The sequence below is a fragment of the Xenopus tropicalis genome, chromosome 3 (genome assembly GCF_000004195.4).
Source record: "Xenopus tropicalis strain Nigerian chromosome 3, UCB_Xtro_10.0, whole genome shotgun sequence".
NCBI classification, from domain to species: Eukaryota; Metazoa; Chordata; class Amphibia; order Anura; family Pipidae; genus Xenopus; species Xenopus tropicalis.
Genome location: NC_030679.2, coordinates 126,530,575 through 126,553,536, shown reverse-complemented (window position 1 = coordinate 126,553,536; position 22,962 = coordinate 126,530,575). Strand labels below are relative to the sequence as shown.

Genomic DNA, 22,962 nt, shown 5'->3' with positions numbered 1-22,962 from the left:
CAGTGTATGTCTCAAATTTATACAAGCCTCTCCAACAGGTTGTAGCAGCACCAGATCCAGAACTGCTTCTGTGGATACGAAGGCTAAAGGCACATTGTCTCAAATACATATGAAACACCTGGAACCACTGCAGTAGCACAGGCCTACACAGCTACTGACCAGCTAATGTTCCAACAGACGCACAGATGGTTGGTCCAGTTTTCTTTTTTAATGACCATCTTTGGTGTTCCATACCAGAGGGTAATCATATTCATTTTAGGATCCTATGCAATACAGTTCAATCAAAAGCTGACCAACCAGTATAATAACACATAGTTAGTCCCCCATATGTAATAAAATGCACAAAGTCTGCCCAGGTGCAGTACCCATATCAACCAATAAGATGTATACTTATTTAAGCAGGTGACTAGTAAATGCTACCTGATGATTGGTTTCTATAGGTGATTAGACCTGTTGCAAGTTTTGCTCTTTTTAATACATAAACCCCAAGTATTTGCTTTCTAATGGCCCTGTGACATCACAACGTGACATTAATCTTGCAACATGACATATTTATTATTTCCAACAAATAAACTGATACCAATTAATACATTGAACATATAATCTCTAATTTTGTGGACAACATAACAATAAAAACAAAACAGATATATAATTCTGCTAAATTAATACGCATAAAATATGTCATTAAACCAGCATGACACAGATGACCTGAAATTCTGGATCAAGTTCCATTTTAGTTCTTGGACACCTTGTCCCTCAGTAGAAGATGGGCAATTTGCCCAAACAGGAATGCTGGTAGATGTAGCATGCTGGGACCCATGGTCTGCATCTACACTTAACAAGAGAAGAAGAACAGTCTACATGGGGACCCACATAAATGAGTCTGGATTGTATTCATTATTACCATCCATTAGCAAACCCTTATATTTATGTGGATGTTGCCTTAAGATTTGACAATGGCTTTGTGGCTTACGTGAAAGTGAAATAACCGACCCCTCGTCTGTGCATGCACTCTCATTCACCATTGTGGTATCAGTTAAAAAAATTCACATCCAGAAGAAAGCAATCCCAGGCAAGTCTTCCATTACCATTGCTATTTCCTATGAGGTCCTTTTCCAATTTTTATTTATTTTAAAGTCCTTATATCTGTCTTTAGCAGCAGCAGGCTTTTCTGCAGCAGTAATTTCTGTAGGAGCCTAAATAATATTATTTATATGAGAAAACATTCACTGCCTGCGTATTGCCATTGTGACATACATATCACTGGCACAATAATGATATTAATGTAAATACAATTTTCTTGGTACTGACACTGTGTTCCTCATTACATCACATGTTCCAGTTGTCACCAATGACAAAGACTTTGTTTAGTGACATCATTCCCAATTACTTCATCACATTCTGGCTTCTGATAAAGTCCAGCTCCAAGTTTCATGTCTATTTGTCTGTTAGTAGAATAGTCTAGGTTGTCTTTTACTGTAAACAGAATATTCCTCCTGTGTCTCTTCTATCCATAGACTGTTCCTGAAGGGTAGTAGAGAATTTTACAAATCACTACCTGAGTAATAGTCAGTGGCGAAATCTAGCCAAAAATGTCAACTGATTTCAGAACAGATGATCAGATGATGCCCCAATATGTTATATAGACTAGGTTCAGTGAATATATTTATAGATAACTGTACAAGCAATCTGCGTGTTTCATTTAATATACTGAGATGCAGTTCTGTCCTTTTCTGTATTTCTTGACAGCCTTTGACATTTCACAAATGTTCCCGTGATGGGAGGCTTTTAGATGATTTAATGTTGATGCTTGAAAAGTTTAGGAGGAACAGTGGCTGCTGGTGTGGCTATTGATACATTTAGTTCATTCTCACATTTTGATGGCTGTGTAATATACATGACGAATGGTCATTGATCTGGATCACAGAAGTGCTGCCTGGTGGTTCTCCACTTGAGGTGTAAGCTCTAAGTAACTCTTAAACCGGTGAAGGGCGTAAGCAGCAAATGCTAGTGGTAAATTGTCATGGGTTGAATGCTCCGCCACATAACTTTTGTCAAGATTTGATATGATGTCTAAGAAACACCAGGTTGAACACTTATTAGTGGCAGTTTTTGGTGGATAACTCAATCTCCTTAGGGTCTAATAATAGCCATTATCTTTGGAACCCCTTATCTGTTAGTTGCTATTGACTTAGCATTTTGCAAATGTCTTCTGTAGTTATTTTCCAGTGTTGAATTCATTTCGCTTGGTTAGTGGACACTCCAATGTTTGGTGGATCTGTGCTCTGTAGAACATGTTTGTGAAAGCCATTTATTGTGTAAACATAGAAATGGTCTTTGGATCTCTTGCCTACTGATTTCTGGATATATCTTCAGTACACCTTATGGCAGTATCCAGAGGAACACTGCAACAGCGAAATTAGCTCTCTGTGCATTTTATAAAGCTGTTTTAGAGTAAGATTCCCCTTAGTAAGTAATTGCACTTAGAAGCAGAATGTTTTGTCAGATGTTCTACATTGTAAATATGAAGGAATCTCTTCAGATCTGTGGAATGCACTGCAAACCTAAGAGTGGCTTCTGGGTCTGTATGTCATGTATGCATTTCTCACTAGTGACCAATCAGGACAGCCATCTTATACGCCACTGCTGATATTAGGGCAGCACCACGCCCGCTTCCTTCCTCTGACTGAATGAAGGTAATTTCACAGCCTGAAGTCAGTTTGTGCACAGTGGCATGGAACTTGTCTTTGAAACTGGAAGAGAAACAAAGCAAAATAAAAATTATTTGTGCCCCCAATAAGGCTCCTGCCCTCTGGGCCTCTTTGGTCTATTTGATAAACAGACCCATGCCTATCTAGCGAATCAGTTCTGGCAAAGCTCATAGTTATACATGCAATTAATATACTAACCCAGTTTAGACAGAATACTCAAGCTTGGAACATTGAGAGAATGGGGATTTACTTATTTCAATAACAAAGCACCAGACCCAGAGGTATGGAAAGATTACAAATACCTGGGCCTAGGGTCTCTGCAGAAGACAGCATATAAGGTAAGTCCAAATCTGAAAATCACATTTATCAACCACTTTACCTACCAATTGTCTGATATTTTTTTCAATTCAATTTTAAACCAACAATTTGTATTTTCTCTGTGCTGTCCAAGCTAGCATCTCTGTAATATCTTTTAGGATGAAACCCTAAATTATTGAGGAAATATGTTTCTAAATGAAGACTAGGGTTGGATGTAGACTATCTTATCTTGTTTAATGAGCAGTGACCTCCCCCTGCATGAAGCTGTAGTTTGTTCCTTACATGACAGATGACAATATTCAGTGATGTGACCCTAGGGCTAGCTAATCTAACATCTTTTAATGGAGACTTGCTCTAGTGTTAGACGTGATCATGTTGTGTTGGACATGATGAGTATTTAATGGGTTTAGAGATAAGTAATCTGTTATTCTTTGCCATTAGTAGAAAAATGAATTATAATAAGGCAGGGAAAGCATCTGCTTTAGATCTTGTAGCCAATTAAAATCTTAGCAACACAGAACAAATATTAGTTTTTTCCTGAACTGGAGATCAGCACAGAACCCAAATTGTGTGCAGGGATGGGCAATGCAATATTATTCTCGTCCCAGATACCCAGGTCTTTGTTCAGAACTAAAGGGCTCTAAAGGTTTGGGTGTTGTTTGGGTTCCATTGAATCTGTGACTGTGACTGTGACCATTTTTTGTACAACATCTCTTTTTACATGTTAATGCACTTATTTATACTGTCTGAAGTAGAAGAACTGACTCTGGGGGGTTTGTGGAAGTGTTTTAGTCTTGGGGCTGGCTAGATGGATGGGACCTGGCTTTAAACCACAAGGGGTATTTCGTTTCCCAAGTGTCATTTTAAATAAGTACCAAGCTCCACATCCTCTTTTTAGCGTATATCTTGGTAGACTGTTAGCCTTTTTAGGGTTAACTGTGGTGGCTGCTGGGGGAGTTGCACAGTAAGCATGGAGGTTTGTATTGGAGTACATGGTTATACAGGTTGATAATAATCCTCTGTTTGATTGAGGGCTGCTACAACAAGTATTAAGGTTGGGGCGCCTGAATATGGGGGGTATGATGGTTGGGGAGAAGGGTACACATATTGATTACCTTTTAGGATGAGGGTAACAATAATGTAATTTTTATGCTATTAGTCGTTTAGTTGTTTAAATAACATGGCTATGCCCTGTTCTCTAATGTGAGTGGTCCTGGTGAGCCATATGCTGGAAGAACACTGGTCCTAGGGGATGTGTCAAGGGTAATGAAGGAAAAAAAGATTTTTTGCCATGAGTTACTGGGCCTTCACATGGGGGACATGCCTTGGTCATCCACGGGCATAGATATCAGCCTGTACAAATATTGCTACATAGCCATGTATGTTTTTATACACAGAGATCCATACAAGATAACCTGGTCTACCTAGGATGTAGTTTGTACACAGATCCATCGACTCCCACTGTAATTCGAGACAGTTCCCCTCTTCTGCTTTGGTGCATGCGGTTCAATATCGCAGCAAGGCCGGAGGAACACATGACGGCAGCTCGAGTAGATACACTCTCACATGCTAAGCGCACAGCATGACAGTCTCCAATTGTGGCCTGAACCCCTAGAGTCCGCAGGATGTTGAGAGTCTGCTTAAAATCTGAGGTGTCCCTAGAAGGTGAGCAAGAGAGAAAACTTACATACAGTAACAGAGAAGGTTGAAGACCTTGGAAGGTTAAAATGATCATCAGCTGTGGAAAGAAGTTGGAAGGAACATAAGACAGATATAGAAACTAGATATGTATTGAGAACACTGCCTGTGAGTTGCATGAACTGAAATAGTGTAGAAGTAAGTGTAGACTTGAAAGAATGAAATGGAATACTATAATTTGATCTCCTTACGCCTCTATCTGGGACACAAATTGTGTGTCAAAGGCTCCTCGGGTCTTCAGCTTTTCAGAAGATTCTCCTCCAAATATCAGATTCTCATTCACCATCTTTATCAGGACTAGTCTCACCAGCTCTCCCATGTATTTTCCACCAATCATCTTTTCATAGCTGTGCAAGAAAAGAACATTAGTATTAAGATGTTGCTACTCCTTATAGCAAGTATAGTTCAAGCACCGATTGAAAGCCTGGAGACATCTAGGTCATCATGTCTTATGGAAACCACAAATGTCAGCTAACTCCATATCATCGGGGGGATAATGATCAGGCACTTTAAGATCTAATTTCAATGTTGCTATATTGAGTGGAATTTGATTTGTTGGTAAACACCCAAACTGGATGATTATCTCTGTGTTAACATGGACATAGAATATCTGGGAACCAAAACAACAACCTAACGGTTTATGTTTACATTGGAATAAAAATGTAAACATAAACATATCTTTAAACTGATGCTTAACTACTTATATGTAATATAATAATGTAGGTTCTGTGTTATTATTATAAGTTTAGATGTGCACAGCATGACCTAACATGTGTATAACTAATATCCACAAGATTTGCTGATTTAGGTCAATAGCACACACTGGTGGAGACAGAAGGCTTTTGACTCCACAAATATCTATGCGTGAGTGGTGACAGGTGGTTTACATTGATCTACAATACAGGTGACATAGAGAGTTATGGTGCTTTTCTCTGCCATCTGAAACATGTATGTATGTATGTATAACTTTATTTATAAAGCGCCACAAGGGTACGCAGCGCTGTACAGTCTTACTATGTGTGCCATAGGCCTTAGAGCCACCAGAGGGTATCTGATTGTGTATGAACAGCCTTCGTGAACATGAACTTATCACATTTGGAAGGCAACTGCTCTTCCTTACGTCTGTCCTTCTGTAAAATGAAATAGCCAGTTGATTCCTTACAGTTGCTGACCAGGATTAAGAGATGCCTCATCCACCACTCGGTCATACTCCAGACGGAAATCCTCCAGTTCCCCTGTGTCGCCAAATGCTCCCCACTCTGTGTTCACACACATACGTCCCTCCTCTCCTTCTACCAACTCCACATTACTCATCTCCTCCATGTAGCAGGCGTTACAACCTGTCCCTGTAGATTGTGATTATAAAGGACTTCTTAACTCCTATTATCAGTACAAGCACACTTATGACATTTAATGTGTTTTTTTACCATCTGTTAGTGTCCTTACCTACGATCAAGCCAACCTCACAGTGATGGTCTTCATAGTAACAAGATATCATAGTGGCCACTGTATCATTCACCATGGCAACCACATCCATCTCAAAATCCTAGGATGAAGAAGGGACTTGGTCAGAGGAAAGACAAAAGACCCACTGCCATTGTAATTATGAAAGGGGAACTCCACCCAAACACAACTGAATTTTAAGCAACTTTGCAATACATTAATTAAAAGATACACAGCATTTTCATGATTTTTAATGTAATAATATGGTTTGGAACATTTACCCTGCCCCGCCCCCTGTTCCCCTGCTGATCTGGCTGATGTAACTGTAGTTGACTTTCCTCAGCCTACTGTCAGCCTGCATCCTCCAAATCCCACAATTCCCTGCACACATGATGTCAATAAGGAAGACAGCATCACAGTGCAATGCATTGTGGGTTATGTAGTTCCTACATGCTGACTGTAAGCTGTGGAGGAGTTGTTACAATTTGTAACATCTTTGTTTTAGTCCCTCCTCCCCTGTTAGAATATAAAATGATGCAGAATGAAAATAACTGTTTTGCAGCTGGATTTCAGCATATACAAATTGTATTTATTCATACTTTTTGAAGGAACAGATTACAGTAATAGGTATATTAGGGGTTTCTGCATGGAGTTATATAACAAATTTTGGTTCGGAAGCCGAAGTTCCCCTTTAACGTCTTGTTTATGCACAGGATATTTAACAGTGATATGTCTCAGCTGTAGGTAATGCTCATTTCTTCTCTGTTCAGTGATAATTTAGTACTGGGGGAGTGAGGTAAGTATAGGGGGAGTGAGTAAGTATAGGGTTGGAATCATCAATCCTGGGTTGCTGCTATATTAATAGATTATAGCTAGATTATACTCTGCAAAACACATGTCTCCTATTCCTGGCCCCAGTGAATACAGGAGTTAGACTAGTACAAATAGTGCAGGCAGCATTCAGGCAGGAACACTTACACCACGTCTCTTGATAGCATCTCTAAGGAGTCCAACAACATTGTTTCCTTCTGCTCCAGATGCTTTGAATCCTTTGGTCCAGTTGAGAAGAATACCCTGCAAGTGAAGACTTGGTCAGTTGTGTGTTGCCATTGGAAGCATTTCCAAATTGCAGCCCTCCAGTTAATGCTAAATTAAAGTTTTCTTGAACCCTAAACCCACTTTCCCAACAGCCTTTCCTGGAATAAGATGTCACAGTCTAAGGCAGGGATTATTATCTGCTTTATTCTTGTTGGGCTACGATTTATAGGTTGTGTTGTGTACTGAACATCATTTACACCTTTCAGATGTTAAGTTTATTGCACGGCAGTGCCAAGGGTTAGGTGGCCAACTTGGGTAGGGTTAGGGGCTGAGTTGGAGTGTATTTAGCTGTATTTGGTCATTGCCAGTGTCAGTGGGAAGCATGGCAAAATGTCTGAAAGATTAACAACACCAAAAAAAATGAAGACTGTTCATCAGCTGAAATAGCAGTTATTTCTATGTGCATAGATTATCTGTTGTCTAAATCCCATCTCTTCACCACATCCCTATAATAATACAGATACAAATTCCATAAATACAGATATGGGAAGCCTTATCTGGAAACTTATTATCCAGAAAGCTCTAAAGAGAATCTCCCATAGAGTGCATGTTAAGCAAATAATTCTCTTTTTTTAAATCCTTGTAGATCAGGGATCCCCAACCTTTTATACCCGTGAGCCACATTTAAATGGAAAAAGTGTTGAGGAGCAACACAAGCATGAAAAAGGTTCCTGTGGGTGCCAATAAGAGCTATAATTGGCTACTTAATAGCACCTATGTTGATTAGCAGTCTACAGAAGGCTCTGTTTGGCATTATACTTGGTTTTTATGCAACCAAAACTTGCCCAAAAACCCAGGAATTCAAAAATAAGCCCCTGCTTTGAGGCCACGGGGAGCAACATCCAAGGGGTTGGAGAGCAACATGTTGCTCACGAACCACTGGTTGGGGATCACTGTTGTAGATTGTAAGCTCTTTTGGGAAGGGCTCTCTTCGCCTCTTGTATCGGTTATTGATTGCTTTATATGTTACTCTGTATGTCCAATGTATGAAACCCACTTATTGTACAGCGCTGCGGGATATGTTGGCGCTTTATAAATTAATGTTAATAATAATAATAATACCTAATATTATTAGTTGGTATAATAATATTATTATACCAACTAAGGTATAATTAATACTTACTGGAGACAAAACAATCCTATAGGGTTTATTTAATCTTTAAATGATTTTAAGCAAACTTAACGTGTGAAGATCCAAATCCTTTTTCTACTTTTTTTATTTGCTGCACAAATGAATAAGGAAATGTTTCACATACAGAATGGGCCCTGCAATGTATATAAAGCACAGAAAATCATTACATGTATGATTACTGCACTGGCATCACCTTGTCAATATCCTCATGCCTAACTGGGAAAGAGAAGGTAAATCCCAGGGGCAGTTTCTTGTGTTTCATGTTTTGCTGGTCCAGGTAATCAGAAATGCATTCTGCAATGTAGTCGAATAGCTGTAGGGAGAGACATGGGTCAGGTTAATTGCAAATGCTTTTACTGTGCTTTAGTTTCTCCATACTATAAGTCTCCCTATGCCATAAAAGGGGTTTATATAATGTTATATGTCAATGTGCCACACTCCACAGTGCCATCTCTGCATTACTTCTGTCACAGTGACTGTATATGAGAACAGAGTTATTTTTGCCAGGCTGTCATTTCTGTGTCCTTGAGCCATTCAGTTGTGTCAGTGTGCATACAATTCTGTCTCTCCCACTCCATGTTGTGTGTTCCTGTGTCAGGGCATGCCATCTGTGGCACCATGTGTAGTGCTTTGCCTAACTATGTACCCTCTCCCAGACTATTGGATATTTGTAGCCACCCAATGTAATTTCACCTAGCTCCCAGTCTATCATTGTATTAGGTTCAATCCCATAGTGCCATACAACCAGTGGGAAACTGACTTCACATATGAAAGCATATTAGGATACACAATTAAATTTTGTACAGTAAGGGATATGTATGTACATCTGTTTTATACAGGTACCATAACCTGAAAACATTAATTCAGTGGCTATGCAATTGGCACCTTACTTGTAACCTCACTGGCTATGCAATGGGCACCTTACTTGTGACCTCACTGGCTATGCAATTGGCACCTTACTTGTGACCTCACTGGCTATGCAATGGGCACCTTACTTGTGACCTCACTGGCTATGTAATGGGCACCTTATTTGTGACCTCAGGGGCTATTCCATTGACACCTTACTTGTGACCTCACTGGCTATGTAATGGGCACCTTATTTGTGACCTCAGAGGCTATTCCATTGACACCTTACTTGTGACCTCACTGGCTATGTAATGGGCACCTTATTTGTGACCTCAGAGGCTATTCCATTGACACCTTACTTGTGACCTCACTGGCTATGTAATGGGCACCTTATTTGTGACCTCAGAGGCTATTCCATTGACACCTTACTTGTGACCTCACTGGCTATGTAATGGGCACCTTATTTGTGACCTCAGGGGCTATTCCATTGACACCTTACTTGTGACCTCACTGGCTATGTAATGGGCACCTTATTTGTGACCTCAGAGGCTATTCCATTGACACCTTACTTGTGACCTCACTGGCTATGTAATGGGCACCTTATTTGTGACCTCAGAGGCTATTCCATTGACACCTTACTTGTGACCTCACTGGCTATGTAATGGGCACCTTATTTGTGACCTCAGAGGCTATTCCATTGACACCTTACTTGTGACCTCACTGGCTATGTAATGGGCACCTTATTTGTGACCTCAGGGGCTATTCCATTGACACCTTACTTGTGACCAGTCAGGGGTGGGCAAACTACGGCCCGCGGGCCACATCCGGCCCGTCAGCCCTTTTAATCCGGCCCGCCGTCTACGGCCCCCTTAAAAGAATGACGGGCTCTGATTGGTTGTGCCCCGTGCGTGCGCACTGCGTCAGCACGCACGGGGCGCAACCATATAAAAGAATGCACTGGGGAGCCAGGGAACAAAAGGACGGGACGGAGGAAGCAGCGGGTCGCTGGGGAGGAGCTGAGAGGCCCCATAATTTTTGATGGTTTTGATTTTTTGAACGCTGTCCCGGCCCGGTCCGGCCCGTATGTTAATTAATGTGGCCCCTGAGCTAAAAAGTTTGTCCACCCCTGCCTCAGAGGCTATTCCATTGACACCTTACTTGTGACCTCACTGGCTATGCAATGGGCACCTTACTTGTGACCTCACTGGCTATGTAATGGGCACCTTACTTGTGACCTCACTGGCTATGTAATGGGCACCTTATTGTAACCTAAGTGGCTATCTCATTGGCACTTTGTGAACTATGCAACTATGCAATTGGTGCTGTACTTGTGACACTATGCAATGAAGCCTTCTGTGCTGCCTTACTGCATCAGTTTTATACTGGTCTCATTCTTTAACATGGCAAATAGTCATGTCTGTTACATGTCACTGTTTCCTCCAGCAGGTAAGTCTATTTCTCACCATCTCCGCTGTTCCAGTCATGGCATCCTCTGGAATTGAATACATTTTGTGTTTTGTCTCCACTTTCCACTGCCCTTCCAAATCCTCCCCAACCTTTACCAACATGACTCGAAAGTTGGTTCCCCCAAGGTCCAGGGCTAGGAAGTCACCCACCTCTGTCAGAAACAAATCAGAAGCAAATCAGAAAGTAAGAACAAAATAACATGCAGCAGAAGCACATTAAAAAATGGCAGTCTAGATAGCACTAATTTTGCTGCTTTAGACCCATGCATCTGCCAAGGCAGCGATCCTAACCAGTGTCTCTCGAGCTACATACAGCTCACCAACCCCTTAGATGTTGCTCCCAGTGGCCTTATTGTCCTTATTGACCACCCCCTAGGACCTAGGTTGAGAACCCCTGTGCCTAGGTATGAATGTCTCAAACTATTCAATAAAATTAACAATGGACCAGGGAAGAGCCCCTCTTTATTATTTAGAGCAAAAATCACATTGTATTGGTACTATGATACACAGTGCAGACAGGGCACCTGTCCAGTGCGTGATTGGCCTGGATCCCAGTGTGAGGTTGGTTATTTTATCAGAGTTGAGTGGGTTGTATGTGCGGGTGAAGGACACTGGGGCAGATGCTAAACCATAGTTTAAGCAATATTTCTGTTTGCTTTCAGAGTGTGGACACTGGCTCACCCAGAGGCAGATTCCCAGCTGGATGAGTAGACTAAAATGTCTCTGTTTACTGCTGGATAATAACCAAGAGGGTGGTGCAATCAATGCCATGGAGCACTTGCATAAAATAAGACCAAAGCTTGGCTCACAGCCTTACTATTCCTGCTTGAAGCATTGTATGGTGTTATGGACTGCAAACAATAGCAGGGAGAACACTTAGTGCCAAAAACTGTAGGTAGGTTCTATATAATTAATGCCACTGGCACTTACCGGAACCATCAGGTGTAGAACGAACATAGGTGGGCAGCATTTTAACACTGGCCTCCTCATTGGTTTCCAGGTGAAGACCCCTCTCCATCTCAGCCTGCATCCTACACATCAGAACATGCAAATCTTCCTCCTGGAGATGGAACTCAGACAGGATTTGATCCACCTACAAGGGGGAAGATAAAGGGAAAGAGGAAAGCAAGGAAAGCAATGGAGGGGATAGGCAAGTAGCAAGAAGGGAGGGGAGAGAGAGAGAGAAGAGGAGATCACATAAAATATGTGTAACACAGACATGTATTGAGAGGCTTCAGTATTGGCTCTATATGGGCAGTCCACAGTCCATATTTTGGAATAGGCCAGCAGTATCTTTGCTGTTACTCTTCCACAATATAGTTACCTCATTCTACCACTTACACACTACTGTGGCATGAATACACTAGCGGGGGTCATTTATAAACACTGAGCCAATTTCCTCATGGGCAGTAACCCATGGCAACCAATCAATTGCTAGGGTTGCTGCCCAGGTGCAGATTTGTCAGGTATTTATAAATGAACACTGTAAACAGTTTCAGGTTAAACAGTCTCCAAAGTACATGGAACAGTGTCTGTTTTATTCTGTTACTAAGGCCACTTTGATGACACTGGTGATGCTGGCAATCAAACAGATACCCAGCCTAATAGAGCAGCAACAGCTCCCAGAATTTCACTGCCAGAATGCCTAATCTTGGGACTGAATATGATATTTGCCCAAGGTAGGTTGTAATTAAGTTGTTTTGAAAAAAATAAAAACCAGCTCTCAGCTTTAGTGCCACCTTCACTTTTCCAAGTACTTCATCATGATGCAGTGAATATATAGTTCAGTTCAGGTAGGGTTGTCTCCCTCTATACATGTATCTTATACACCCTGACTGGATACATGCCCTGTTATGATAAAACACCCCAGCTACAGGCCCGGACTGGCAATCTGTGGATTCAGGCAAATGCCAGAGGGGCTGCAGTAATATGCCACAGACAGTCAGATGGGGGGCTGTTAAGACCTCTATATACTTGAAAAGCCAAGGCTTATTATAAATCTATAGCCTAGCTACATACATATATTGGTGGCAAGGAGGTTAATTTGCTCCTGATGAAACTGACCCCTGTGTGTTTTGTGGAAATGTGACAGAGACCTGGGATTGTAGGCTACACTGAAGCAACGACTGGTATGAATGATAAATAATCTCTGTAAAATACCATATAAATGCATCAGCTCTATAATGAAATATAATAAAAACAAGGTGTATGGCAACACTTCCTGACATGTCAGTTGGGAAAGGCATGGCCATGGGTACCCTGCTACAGCATGCCATGTATACACCAAAGAGGATTAAAAAAAGCTGTGATAGTACCAGTGAGCCCAGCCGCCACTACACACCAGCCTAGCCCTCAATTCATAAAAATGCCAAGAAACTCCATGACCTGCAGATAATCGTGCTTTAGATTAGGAGGGTGAAGTCAAGCGTTTAAGCTCACACATACCAAGATCTTGTTCTCCAGTCCTGTGACATTCCCAGCTTGTACAGTTCAGTCTCCCTTGCCCTAGCCACTTGCTCTGTTGTAGCCACTTACCTCGTTCTGTTCAAACTTTTCCATGCTCGCTTGAAAGGGAATCTTCCGCAGCAGATGCAGCTCAATGAAGGGTTTATAGAAGGGCTTTTATGTCAGTGTATCTTTTAGTAGATCTTGTGGGAAGTGTCTAAATGTCCCTGCCCAGGTATCTATGGTAATTAAAAGTATTTCTGGGATGTAGTCATTTTTTTAATGAACACTCAGTCCTTTTGAAAATGGTATCGGTCTTTGTGGAATAGAAATTGAGCCTGTTTCTTAATCGAAGTCCATGTCATAAATGTCTGTGTGAGCCTCTATGTTGTGTAACCTGTCTCTCTTACTGGAATGAGTTGCCTTTCTCTGTGTGCCTTATTTGCTGTAGGTTACACACTGCCTAAAGCTGAACTTGATAAGGGTTCATAGGATGGCGAAACTCCCATGGCAAGAGGGAAGGGAGGAGAGAGTAAGGGGAGGAGAGAACGAGAGAAGAAGAAAAGACACAGAAATTTGCCATAAAGGGGTAAGAACAACTTGGAAATGAATAATAAAAGAGTAATGTGATATCAGGTAGAGATTTTTTTTGCATAAAGAGCAGTCTATGTACCAAATGCCCATGTCTGGCATCAGGTATGGACAATCTGCTGATCTATAAATTGTCCAATCCTTAGGGCAGTTTTGTTGAGAAGAAGGGCATAGCCATTGGTTCCCTTTTACTCACTTGAATATATTCTCTTACTGGTGCTTTTAGCTGCATAAGAAGACTTCTTAATATTGTTTGATATGTATAGAATTGGTGGGAGTTGCAGTTCTATAAGAGCTGAAGGGCTTAACGTTAGGGACAAGTGGAATTATCTAGTAAAAAGCATCTGTTACAAGACACATCACTGAATCACATCATAGAGTAAGGTTGTCAGACTTTATTGTCATGGATTGGGGTCTCAGATGTAATGACTAAGACCCCACATCTCCAGATCTTCTGCTGAACAGCATTCACACTCAGTCAGTCTCGTTTATTTTACATCAGTCTCTCCACCCACTTCTTCATACCTGCTTGCAACCATGGATACCAAAAACCGGTTACAAGTAGAATTTGCCACCGCAATTTATCTCCTGTGTGTGTGCTGGGTTCACTTGGTTTGGACGGGTTGAACTTGATGGACTTTGGTCTTTTTTCAATTCAGCTATGTAACTATGTAACTATTATGTCCATCTAATATCCTCTTGACAGATGTGTGTCTGGTATGGCTACCGAATACCAGGCACATAGTCTTTAGAAATGTCTCTGTGGGATTAACTCCGCTGTATTGTTGGGCAATGCTGCTGGCAGTGTATGGGTTAATGAGTAACTTGTTACTTGTTAATATTAGCTGGGCCCTAGTCACTGAGGTAAAGTGCTGAGCACTCACAGCCTTATGTAAGTGGCTCCTGCAAGACCTACGGCAACTTGAATGACACATTTCATTATATAACTGCAGTGCAAAGGCCACAAACATATCTGATCTAAATCTACTCTGCATCTAATACTAGTCTAGTGCTGTGATTGCAAAACTATGAGTCTGCCCCCCTCCCCAGAGGGCCCATAACAGCCTGGGGGGGAGGGGGCGGCATCCTGATATCCATTTAGAATGAGATCTGGGGAGAATTCCTGTTTTCTAGATGCACCTGGAAATCCAACTTGAAGGATCTGGGGTATGGCTAATTGCTATATAAAGGACTTTTTAACCTAAGCACATAACCTTCTGCTCAGTATATCTGTAGGGGGAAAATGTACCCCCTATTGTAAATATAAGGATATTGGAAGTCACCTTGGAGTACCATGGCATGCTTTTATACAGGTCATTTATATCCTTATATTTTACAATATAGGGTACTAGTAAGTTTTAGTGATTTGTGTGACATAAATGACATACAGGTCATGGGACTCCAAGGTGACTTATAGTATTCTAATTTTTTACAACAAATGGTATTCATTTTTCTAATAAGTCAACTTTCAGTGAGTCATGTGACACAGATAATATCACTGATGACATCATTGAGCATCTCAATGATGTCCAGTAACAGCTGGCCATAAAGTATGTGTGTGTGCTTGTAATAACCCAGGACTCTGATGGGCACTCTAGGCCTGCTGCCTACTTTTCTCTTCTGAAGAGCACAGCAGGTTGGCTTCCTAAGTGCTTTCATGGATTCCCAGGCTGTTGAAACCCCAAAAAGATTGGCATTGTCAGAAATTCAGGTTGGCATGGTAGAAAGTTCTAAATGTTGTAAGAAGGGTTGTCACCTTCGGAATGCTGTAACTCTGGGGGGCAGTTGTTGATGTCACAGGGAGGAACAAGTTACTTTAGGGGCGTGATGTCATGGATGGACTATAATGTAGCGCGGGGATCCCCAACCTTTTTTACCCAAGAGCCACATTCAAATGTAAAAAGAGTTGGAGAGCAACACAAGCATGAAAAATGTTCCTGGAGGTACAAATAGAGGCTCTGATTGGCGATTAGGCAGCCTCCCTGTGGACTGGAAGACTACATGAGGCTATGTTTGGCAGTTCACATGGTTTTTATGCAACCAAAACTTGCCTCCAAGCCAGGAATTCAAACATAAACCCCTGCTTTGATGCCACGGGGAGAAACATCCAAGGGGTTGGGGAGCAGCATGTTGCTCTCGAGCCACTGGTTGGGGATCACTGATGTAGCGATTGGTGATTGCTTGGTTGCAATCAGTTCTGCCTCATTTGGAAAACCAGGCGGGCAGTTTTGACCCAAAGAGCCCTTTTGAAACCGGGCTATCTAAGTAAAAACAGGACAGGTGGCAACCCTAGATGTAAGTGGACCCAGCATGGTTACACAAGTAAATAGTTGCAGAATGCTGAAGCCCCAAAAATAGTGAAACATGGAGAAAAAAAAGTGGCATGAACAAAATACTAGGTCTTGGCAGGTAGTTTAAAATGGTATCCAGCATGGTTACACACATTCTAAGAACGCTCTTTTGCAGAGATGCAGCACATATGTTACAGTGCGGCCCCCGTCGCTCTGTCAGTACAGCCCTATGAATGCCTGAGTGCCTGTGCGTATGGTGTCCCAATAACAGATGGTTGTTTTCCTCCTTATTGCTCCCCTCAGTCCCCCTTAGATGTAAGGACAATCCCATTAATCAGAGTGTTGTGTCAGGAGAGTGGTGTTTACTATGCAGTGTGTGTGCACAGGCCCAGATCAGAGGTGAGGAGGGAGGCACACACGTGTGAGAGTCACAAGATGTCCCTTAGGGATACTGAGGATCCTATTACATTGCTGAGAGGGAGGGCTTCTCCTTACTGTAAAACAAGGAGCTTGTGATCTCTACGTACGGAGGTTTTGGCCTAATTGGTTCCAGTTAATCATTTTGCATTTCAGGCACGGCTTATTGAATGCAGTATATCTATTGTGCGCTATACGGATACACTGAGCTGCAGTTCAGATATAATTGGTGACGGGCTCAGGCAGCATTTTATAGAATAAAAAGAGAACCATTTTCCTAGACATTCTGTATAAAAGGGACATTAGTAATAGGCTGTCAGGGGACGCTGGGAGATATAATCTTGTCAGACTTCCCTGCCATAAAAATTCTGTTTTATTTATCTTATTTTCATAACAGCTGGTCTCATATTTAAAAATCAGCTGGCTCGTTGGTCTAGGGGTATGATTCTCGCTTTGGGTGCGAGAGGTCCCGGGTTCAAATCCCGGACGAGCCCATAGTTTTCGTGAAGAAAATAAACTACATATTTATCAATGAATAATGTACAGTAATCTCTGGCATGGGCATTACATATAGATTTTCCTTTAAAGGACAAGGAAAGGCTAAGTCATTTGGGGGTGCCAAAATGTTAGGCACCCCCAAGTGACTTTAATCGCTTACCTTGTACCCCGGGCTGGTGCCCCTGTTAGGAGAAAACAGCACCAGCCCGGGGTACCTGGAGCGCTTCTTCCTTCTGGCTTCATTTTGCCTGGACCCCACAACCGGTGCATGCACATTAGTGTGAAAAACCGAATTCTCTGTTAAAGTTCGGCTCTTTTACTCTACTGCGCATGCGCGCGCACGGAACCAGGAACCAGGAAGCGCTGCAGGTACCCCGGGCTGGTGCTGTTCTCTCCTAACAGGGGCACCAGCCCGGGGTAAAAGGTAAGCGATTCAAGTCACTTGGGGGTGCCTAACATTTTGGCACCCCAAGTGACTCTGCCTTTCCTTCTCCTTTAAACGGGAGGTATTGATTAGACAAGGAACCTTTTGTGGTATAAATCAGCAGTCACCTAAAGGAAGGTGTGGCACAAAAGTGGGTGGGATTTGGGGTGGGGCATTGCATAACTGGGCATTGTCAAGTTAGACCAGGGGCCTGACCTAGAATTTTCCCTTTTTCCTTTGGAAACATTACAAGGCATGTAAGGAAGTGTTATAGTGCAAACGTCAGCATTTATGCACCAGAGATTGTGACTAAAGACAAGTGAGAGGGCAGTATGCATTGCGCTTATGTTTTATGAATACTATCCTTTTCGAATATTCATTTTTCAGAAACATGTAATTTCATTCTTAATACTAAGCATGGGGCAGTTTTCTCGTTTCGTAGGATATTCGGTGCGTGTATGGCAAGTCGACGAGTCGACCGATATCGCAGGAAGCTGCTGTCGACTTGCCGATCGGCCAGGTTAAAAGATTTTGATCGGGCGCCATAGAAGGCGCTTGAGCAAAATCTGCTGTCAGGGCTGAATCGGCAGAAGGAGGTAGAAATCCTATTGTTTCTGCCTCCTTATCTGCCATTTCAGTCCTGAACGGTTAGTGGCTGATTGAACGATCTTTCGTGCGACCGTTAGAAAGATCGCAAATCGCCACGTGTGTGGCCACCTTAAGGCTGTAAACTCCTGCATTGTTCATACTTGAAAGGATCTGCATATTTCACGCCTGTAAGACCTCAGACTGTAGCCTCACACATTATTCACCAGTTCACACCTCAGACAGACTGTAGGAGCAGTGCCAGCATTGTGTCACTTTATGTACTGCAATACTAACTGTTCATCTTGGAGTGGCTGTCTGCCTGCCCTATGCTGCCTGTGTATTGGGCAGGCAGAGTATGGCACACACAGGCAGCATACTCTGCCTGCCCTATGCTGCCTGTGTGTGCCATACTCTGCCTGCCCAATACTGCCTGTGTGTGCCATACTCTGCCTGCCCAATACTGCCTGTGTGTGCTATACTCTGCCTGCCCTAAGCTGCCTGTGTGTGCCATACTCTGCCTGCCCTATGCTGCCTGTGTGTGCCATACTCTGCCTGCCCTATGCTGCCTGTGTATGCCATACTCTGCCTGCCCTAAGCTGCCTGGGTGTGCCATACTCTGCCTGCCCTATGCTGCCTGTGTGTGCCATACTCTGCCTGCCCTATTCCGCCTGTGTGTGCCATACTCTGCCTGCCCTATGCTGCCTGTGTGTGCCATACTCTGCCTGCCCTATGCTGCCTGTGTGTGCCATACTTTGCCTGCCCTATGCTGCCTGTGTGTGCCATACTCTGCCTGCCCTATTCCGCCTGTGTGTGCCATACTCTGCCTGCCCTATGCTGCCTGTGTGTGCCATACTCTGCCTGCCCTATGCTGCCTGTGTGTGCCATACTTTGCCTGCCCTATGCTGCCTGTGTGTGCCATACTCTGCCTGCCCTATGCTGCCTGCGTGTGCCATACTTTGCCTGCCCTATGCTGCCTGTGTGTGTCATACTCTGCCTGCCCTATGCTGCCTGTGTGTGTCATACTCTGCCTGCCCAATACTGCCTGTGTGTACTGTACTCTGCCTGCCCTATGTTGCCTGTGTGTGCCATACTCTGCCTGCCCTATGCTGCCTGTGTGTGCCATACTCTGCCTGCCCAATACTTCCTGTGTGTTCCATACTCTGCCTGCCCTATGCTGCCTGTGTGTGCCATACTCTGCCTGCCCAATACTGCCTGTGTGTGCCATACTCTGCCTGCCCTATGCTGCCTGTGTGTGCCATACTCTGCCTGCCCTATGCTGCCTTTGTGTGCCATACTCTGCCTGCCCAATACTGCCTGTGTGTACCGTACTCTGCCTGCCCAATACTGCCTGGGAATAGTACTCAATAAGCTAATGCCCTCCAAAAGTAGGAATGCACTGAATACAGGACTCTTGCAATGTTTGATGTTACATTTCTAATTTTCACAGCTCGGGGTAATAGTCTGATCCTGCTGATCAGTCAGTTGGGGCAGCACAGAGGTATTTGCTAGACTGTGTATACACATACTGATATCAGAGGCTTGGAGAGCCAATCACTCCTACCATTGAGTAACAAGTTGGCAATAATAGGGAGGTGGGGAGCATGGTGATTGTCACATTACATGACAGGGGTGTGTGCCTGTACCACCCCCAGTTATCTGAGAATCCACACCAATAGTATAATCTCTTTTGGTTAAACATGGATATCTATGCCTAAGGCTGATGGCTTTAATCCATTCCTACAATACAAACAACACAGAGCAATATGTAAGTCTGCAATGGCATTCATCTATTCATTAAATCCTAGTAGTTTTATGATGTTGAATTGAGTGCTTAGGTTTGCCAGGATACATGGAGCCTAGCCTGTGTACAAGGAGAAATTAAATGGACAATGAATAGTAGTTCCAGAGACACTGCTTGTACAACCCTCTGACACAGATATACAGAGGTAACAACACAAATGTAATGCTAAGGGCAGTTTTGTTGTGCTTTTAGCAGCACAAAAAACTGGGGACAAAGTGCCAAAATCATATACAATATGGCCACCTTCTTCATGGGCTGATGTGGCCCCTAGGACAACTATTGGATTATAATAGGGGTTTATGATCCAATGAGCTCTCATCCAACAGGATGTCAACATGATATCTGCCCAAACATCGATTGGCCAAGCCATTGGTTTGTCTCCTATAGCCTACCAACTCAATCTGGAGGGGATGAGCTCGCAATCAGTGATTAGTTTTTTTTGTCAGCAAGCTGCAGGTAGAACAATGAAAGCAAAAATGTTATTGGCTGCCATGGATTACTGCCCTGGTGCCCGGTGCTCAGGTGAGCCCAGTGTTTATAATGAGCCAGATTAAACCAAGAAGAATTATAAATAGCTTTTAAGATATCTAATTTTTGACAAAGAAAAGCTGCAAAGAAATGTTGGTATTGTTGTTAAGTGAATGCAAACCCCCAAAATACAATCCTCCCTAATGAAAGAAAATGTATTGGATCTGTTGTCCGGAAACCTGTTATCCAGAAAGCTTTGGATTACGGAAAGGCCATTTCCCATAGACTCCATTTTAAATAATTTAAAAAAATGATTCCCTCTTTTTCTGTAATAATAAACAGTATCTTGTACTTGATCCCAACTAAAATATAATTAATCATTATTAGTGGCAAAACAATTCTGTTGGGTTTATGTAATGTTTAAATGATTTTTTAGTACACTTAAGGTATGAAGATCCAAGTTACGGAAGATCTCTTATCTAGAAAAACCCAGGTCCCAAGCATTCTGCATAATGGGTCCCATACCTGTATATTGGAAAGCTGCTTAGAATTCTATTTTCTTTCATTAGGTAATGTTTTATTTTGGGGTTGACATGCCCTTTAGGGATCTATTAAGCCTATATGCTTATGGTACATGGTGCATATTCTCAGCTGGCATTTTTCAATCGGTTTTTACATCCTTCTAAGAAGCCTGCAATTATTATAATTGGGCAGATAAGCTATACAGGTTCCCTTCATTCAAACTGTATTCTTATTGGGATAAGGGGCTTTATCCATTCTCTGTTTCTTTATCAGGGTGTAATGTTTTTTCTACCAACTTTCTGTACCTTACTACTGTGGATATAATTGTGCTGTTTATCAGGCGCTGCCTTTTTTAATATTACCCAAGCAAGGTGTATCCACTGTTTTTATGGTATAATGTCCAGGGTTTTATTTGTTGTCATTTTATATACACCTGGGGGATTAATCATATATCATGATGCAATATATAATCAATTTAATCAGTCATTCTAATCAATCATTCATTTCATTTTGAATGCCAGAAGTTTGTATTCCCCTTCCACAAGACTAAAGTGACTCCACCACACAAACAGGGGTCTCTCAGTTGAAATGACCCCAGTTTATAGTCATATATCTAAAAATGAAACCTTAAAGTAATTGCAAAAGATCTGTTAAACATGAATTACCCCAGTTTTGCATTGCAGTTTGATTAATGGGTCTATATCCTAAGCTTTGTAACATGCAATTCCAGATCAGTAGCAGCTAGTAACATAGAACAAAAAAGGGGAAAAACTGACAAGGAAGAGAGAAAGTTAAGAAAGAAGAAGAAGGTAGCGGCAGAAATCAAATAGCCCAGTGACCAACCTTTTGGATTTGGGTGGCTTCCATCTTATTCTTGATATCCAGCATGAGGAGATTAGTGGTTTTGCCCAGGACAGAAGACGCAGTGGAACTAGATTGAAAGGTTGGTTAGGTTTTCTGTTCAGGTCACAGTGTGTGGTGCTGAGCTGGGTTGTCAGTGGCAATGCCCTGGGTAGGGTGCTGTTGACTCTCCTCTTCTGGACACCTCAGTCCTCACCCACTCATATGCTGCCTGCCAACTGTTAGATAATGTCCTGCTTTAATTAGTTTCCCTTACCATTCACACGCTAGTTTTGACTCCGAAAGATAAATGATAAGGCAGGTTTTCTTGCAGGACCATCTGCAGTGTGGAAAGTCCATACGTTCCTTGTATAGCCCGTGTATTCGTCTGAGAACAGTAACAGAGTTGTATTTCACCCCCTGGGACCATATGATGAGCTTTAGGATGCAGTTTTCATATCCTCTATACTGAAGAGAGGGAGAAGGCTAAGAACTCAGGTACAGTGACAGCATTCCCTACCCTCTTCCTTACAACCTGCAGCCCTGTCGAGTTAGCACTCTCTATATATAGCCCAGCGCACGAATCAGTGAACCTATAAACCTGTTTCTCTATCTATTTAACCGCTTGCCAGCTGGGTGCCCTAATGACACCATAAGTCACATATTTCACACCCATCTAACACACAAGCATACATTATAGCAGCGAAATCAAGTCACTTAAGTCCACGTTGCAATTTTGGATTCTTCTTAGTGCAGCAGGTATAGTCTTTAATTGAAAATGAACAATAGCAATGAAAATAAATAATCACTAAGGGGCACATTTACTAACCCACGAATGGGCCGAATGCGTCCGATTGCGATTTTTTCGGCGTCTTTACGATTTTTGCGTAAAAACGCGAATTTTTCGGCGTCTTTACGAAAGTTGCGCAAAGTCGCGATTTTTTCGTAGCGTTAAAACTTGCGCGAAACGTCGCGCCTTTTAAGTTTTAACGCTACGAAAAAGGCGCGACTTTGCGCGCAAGTGTTAACGCTACGAAAAAATCGCGACTTTGCGCAACTTTCGTAAAGACGCCGAAAAACTCGCGTTTTTACGCAAAAATCGTAAAGACGCCGAAAAACTCGCGTCTTTACGCAAAAATCGTAAAGACGCCGAAAAAATACGAAAAAGTCGCAAAATGTTCGTTTCCAATCGGAATTTTTCCAATTCGGATTCGAAATCGTGTCTTAGTAAATCAGCCCCTAAGGGTCATGTATATGGACATATTATACAAGTTATTCAAGGTTTTTATGTATTATATGTAGTTTTATAGTTTAGTAATTATAAACCATACTTTCCAAACTATGGTAGAGAGTATATGGTATATA

General features: G+C 42.3%; 1 protein-coding gene and 1 non-coding gene across 3 annotated transcripts; one reads left to right on the top strand and one right to left on the bottom strand.

Annotated features, from left to right (window-relative positions):
* Nucleotides 1–536: 536 nt before the first annotated feature.
* Nucleotides 537–22,079, bottom strand: gck (glucokinase (hexokinase 4)). 2 transcript variants are annotated; one of them, XM_012958422.3, is made up of 10 exons: nucleotides 21,601–22,079; nucleotides 11,643–11,805; nucleotides 10,710–10,864; nucleotides 8,594–8,713; nucleotides 7,149–7,244; nucleotides 6,174–6,273; nucleotides 5,890–6,073; nucleotides 4,919–5,074; nucleotides 4,454–4,687; nucleotides 537–2,753 (listed from the first exon to the last, which is right to left on the bottom strand). In XM_012958422.3, exons 1-10 carry the CDS (start codon nucleotides 21,643–21,645, stop codon nucleotides 2,609–2,611), a joined length of 1,398 nt encoding a protein of 465 aa, XP_012813876.1. In that variant the 5' UTR covers nucleotides 21,646–22,079; the 3' UTR covers nucleotides 537–2,608.
* trnap-ugg lies at nucleotides 16,879–16,950 on the top strand. The gene has a single exon. It is a non-coding gene; the product is annotated as a tRNA-Pro (tRNA).
* Nucleotides 22,080–22,962: the final 883 nt, after the last annotated feature.

What these genes read in the sequence shown, in the direction of transcription:
- gck (XM_012958422.3), bottom strand. Translation starts at nt 21,645, where the DNA reads ATGCTGGATATCAAGAATAAGATGGAAGCCACCCAAATCCAAAAG. An exon ending in TGACTGGAACAGCGGAGATG is followed by an intron (nt 8,714 to 10,709) that starts GTGAGAAATAGA and finishes CTCTCCCTACAG; the next exon opens with CTATTCGACTACATTGCAGA. An exon ending in ATGCTATCAAGAGACGTGGT is followed by an intron (nt 6,274 to 7,148) that starts GTAAGTGTTCCT and finishes TCTTCATCCTAG; the next exon opens with GATTTTGAGATGGATGTGGT.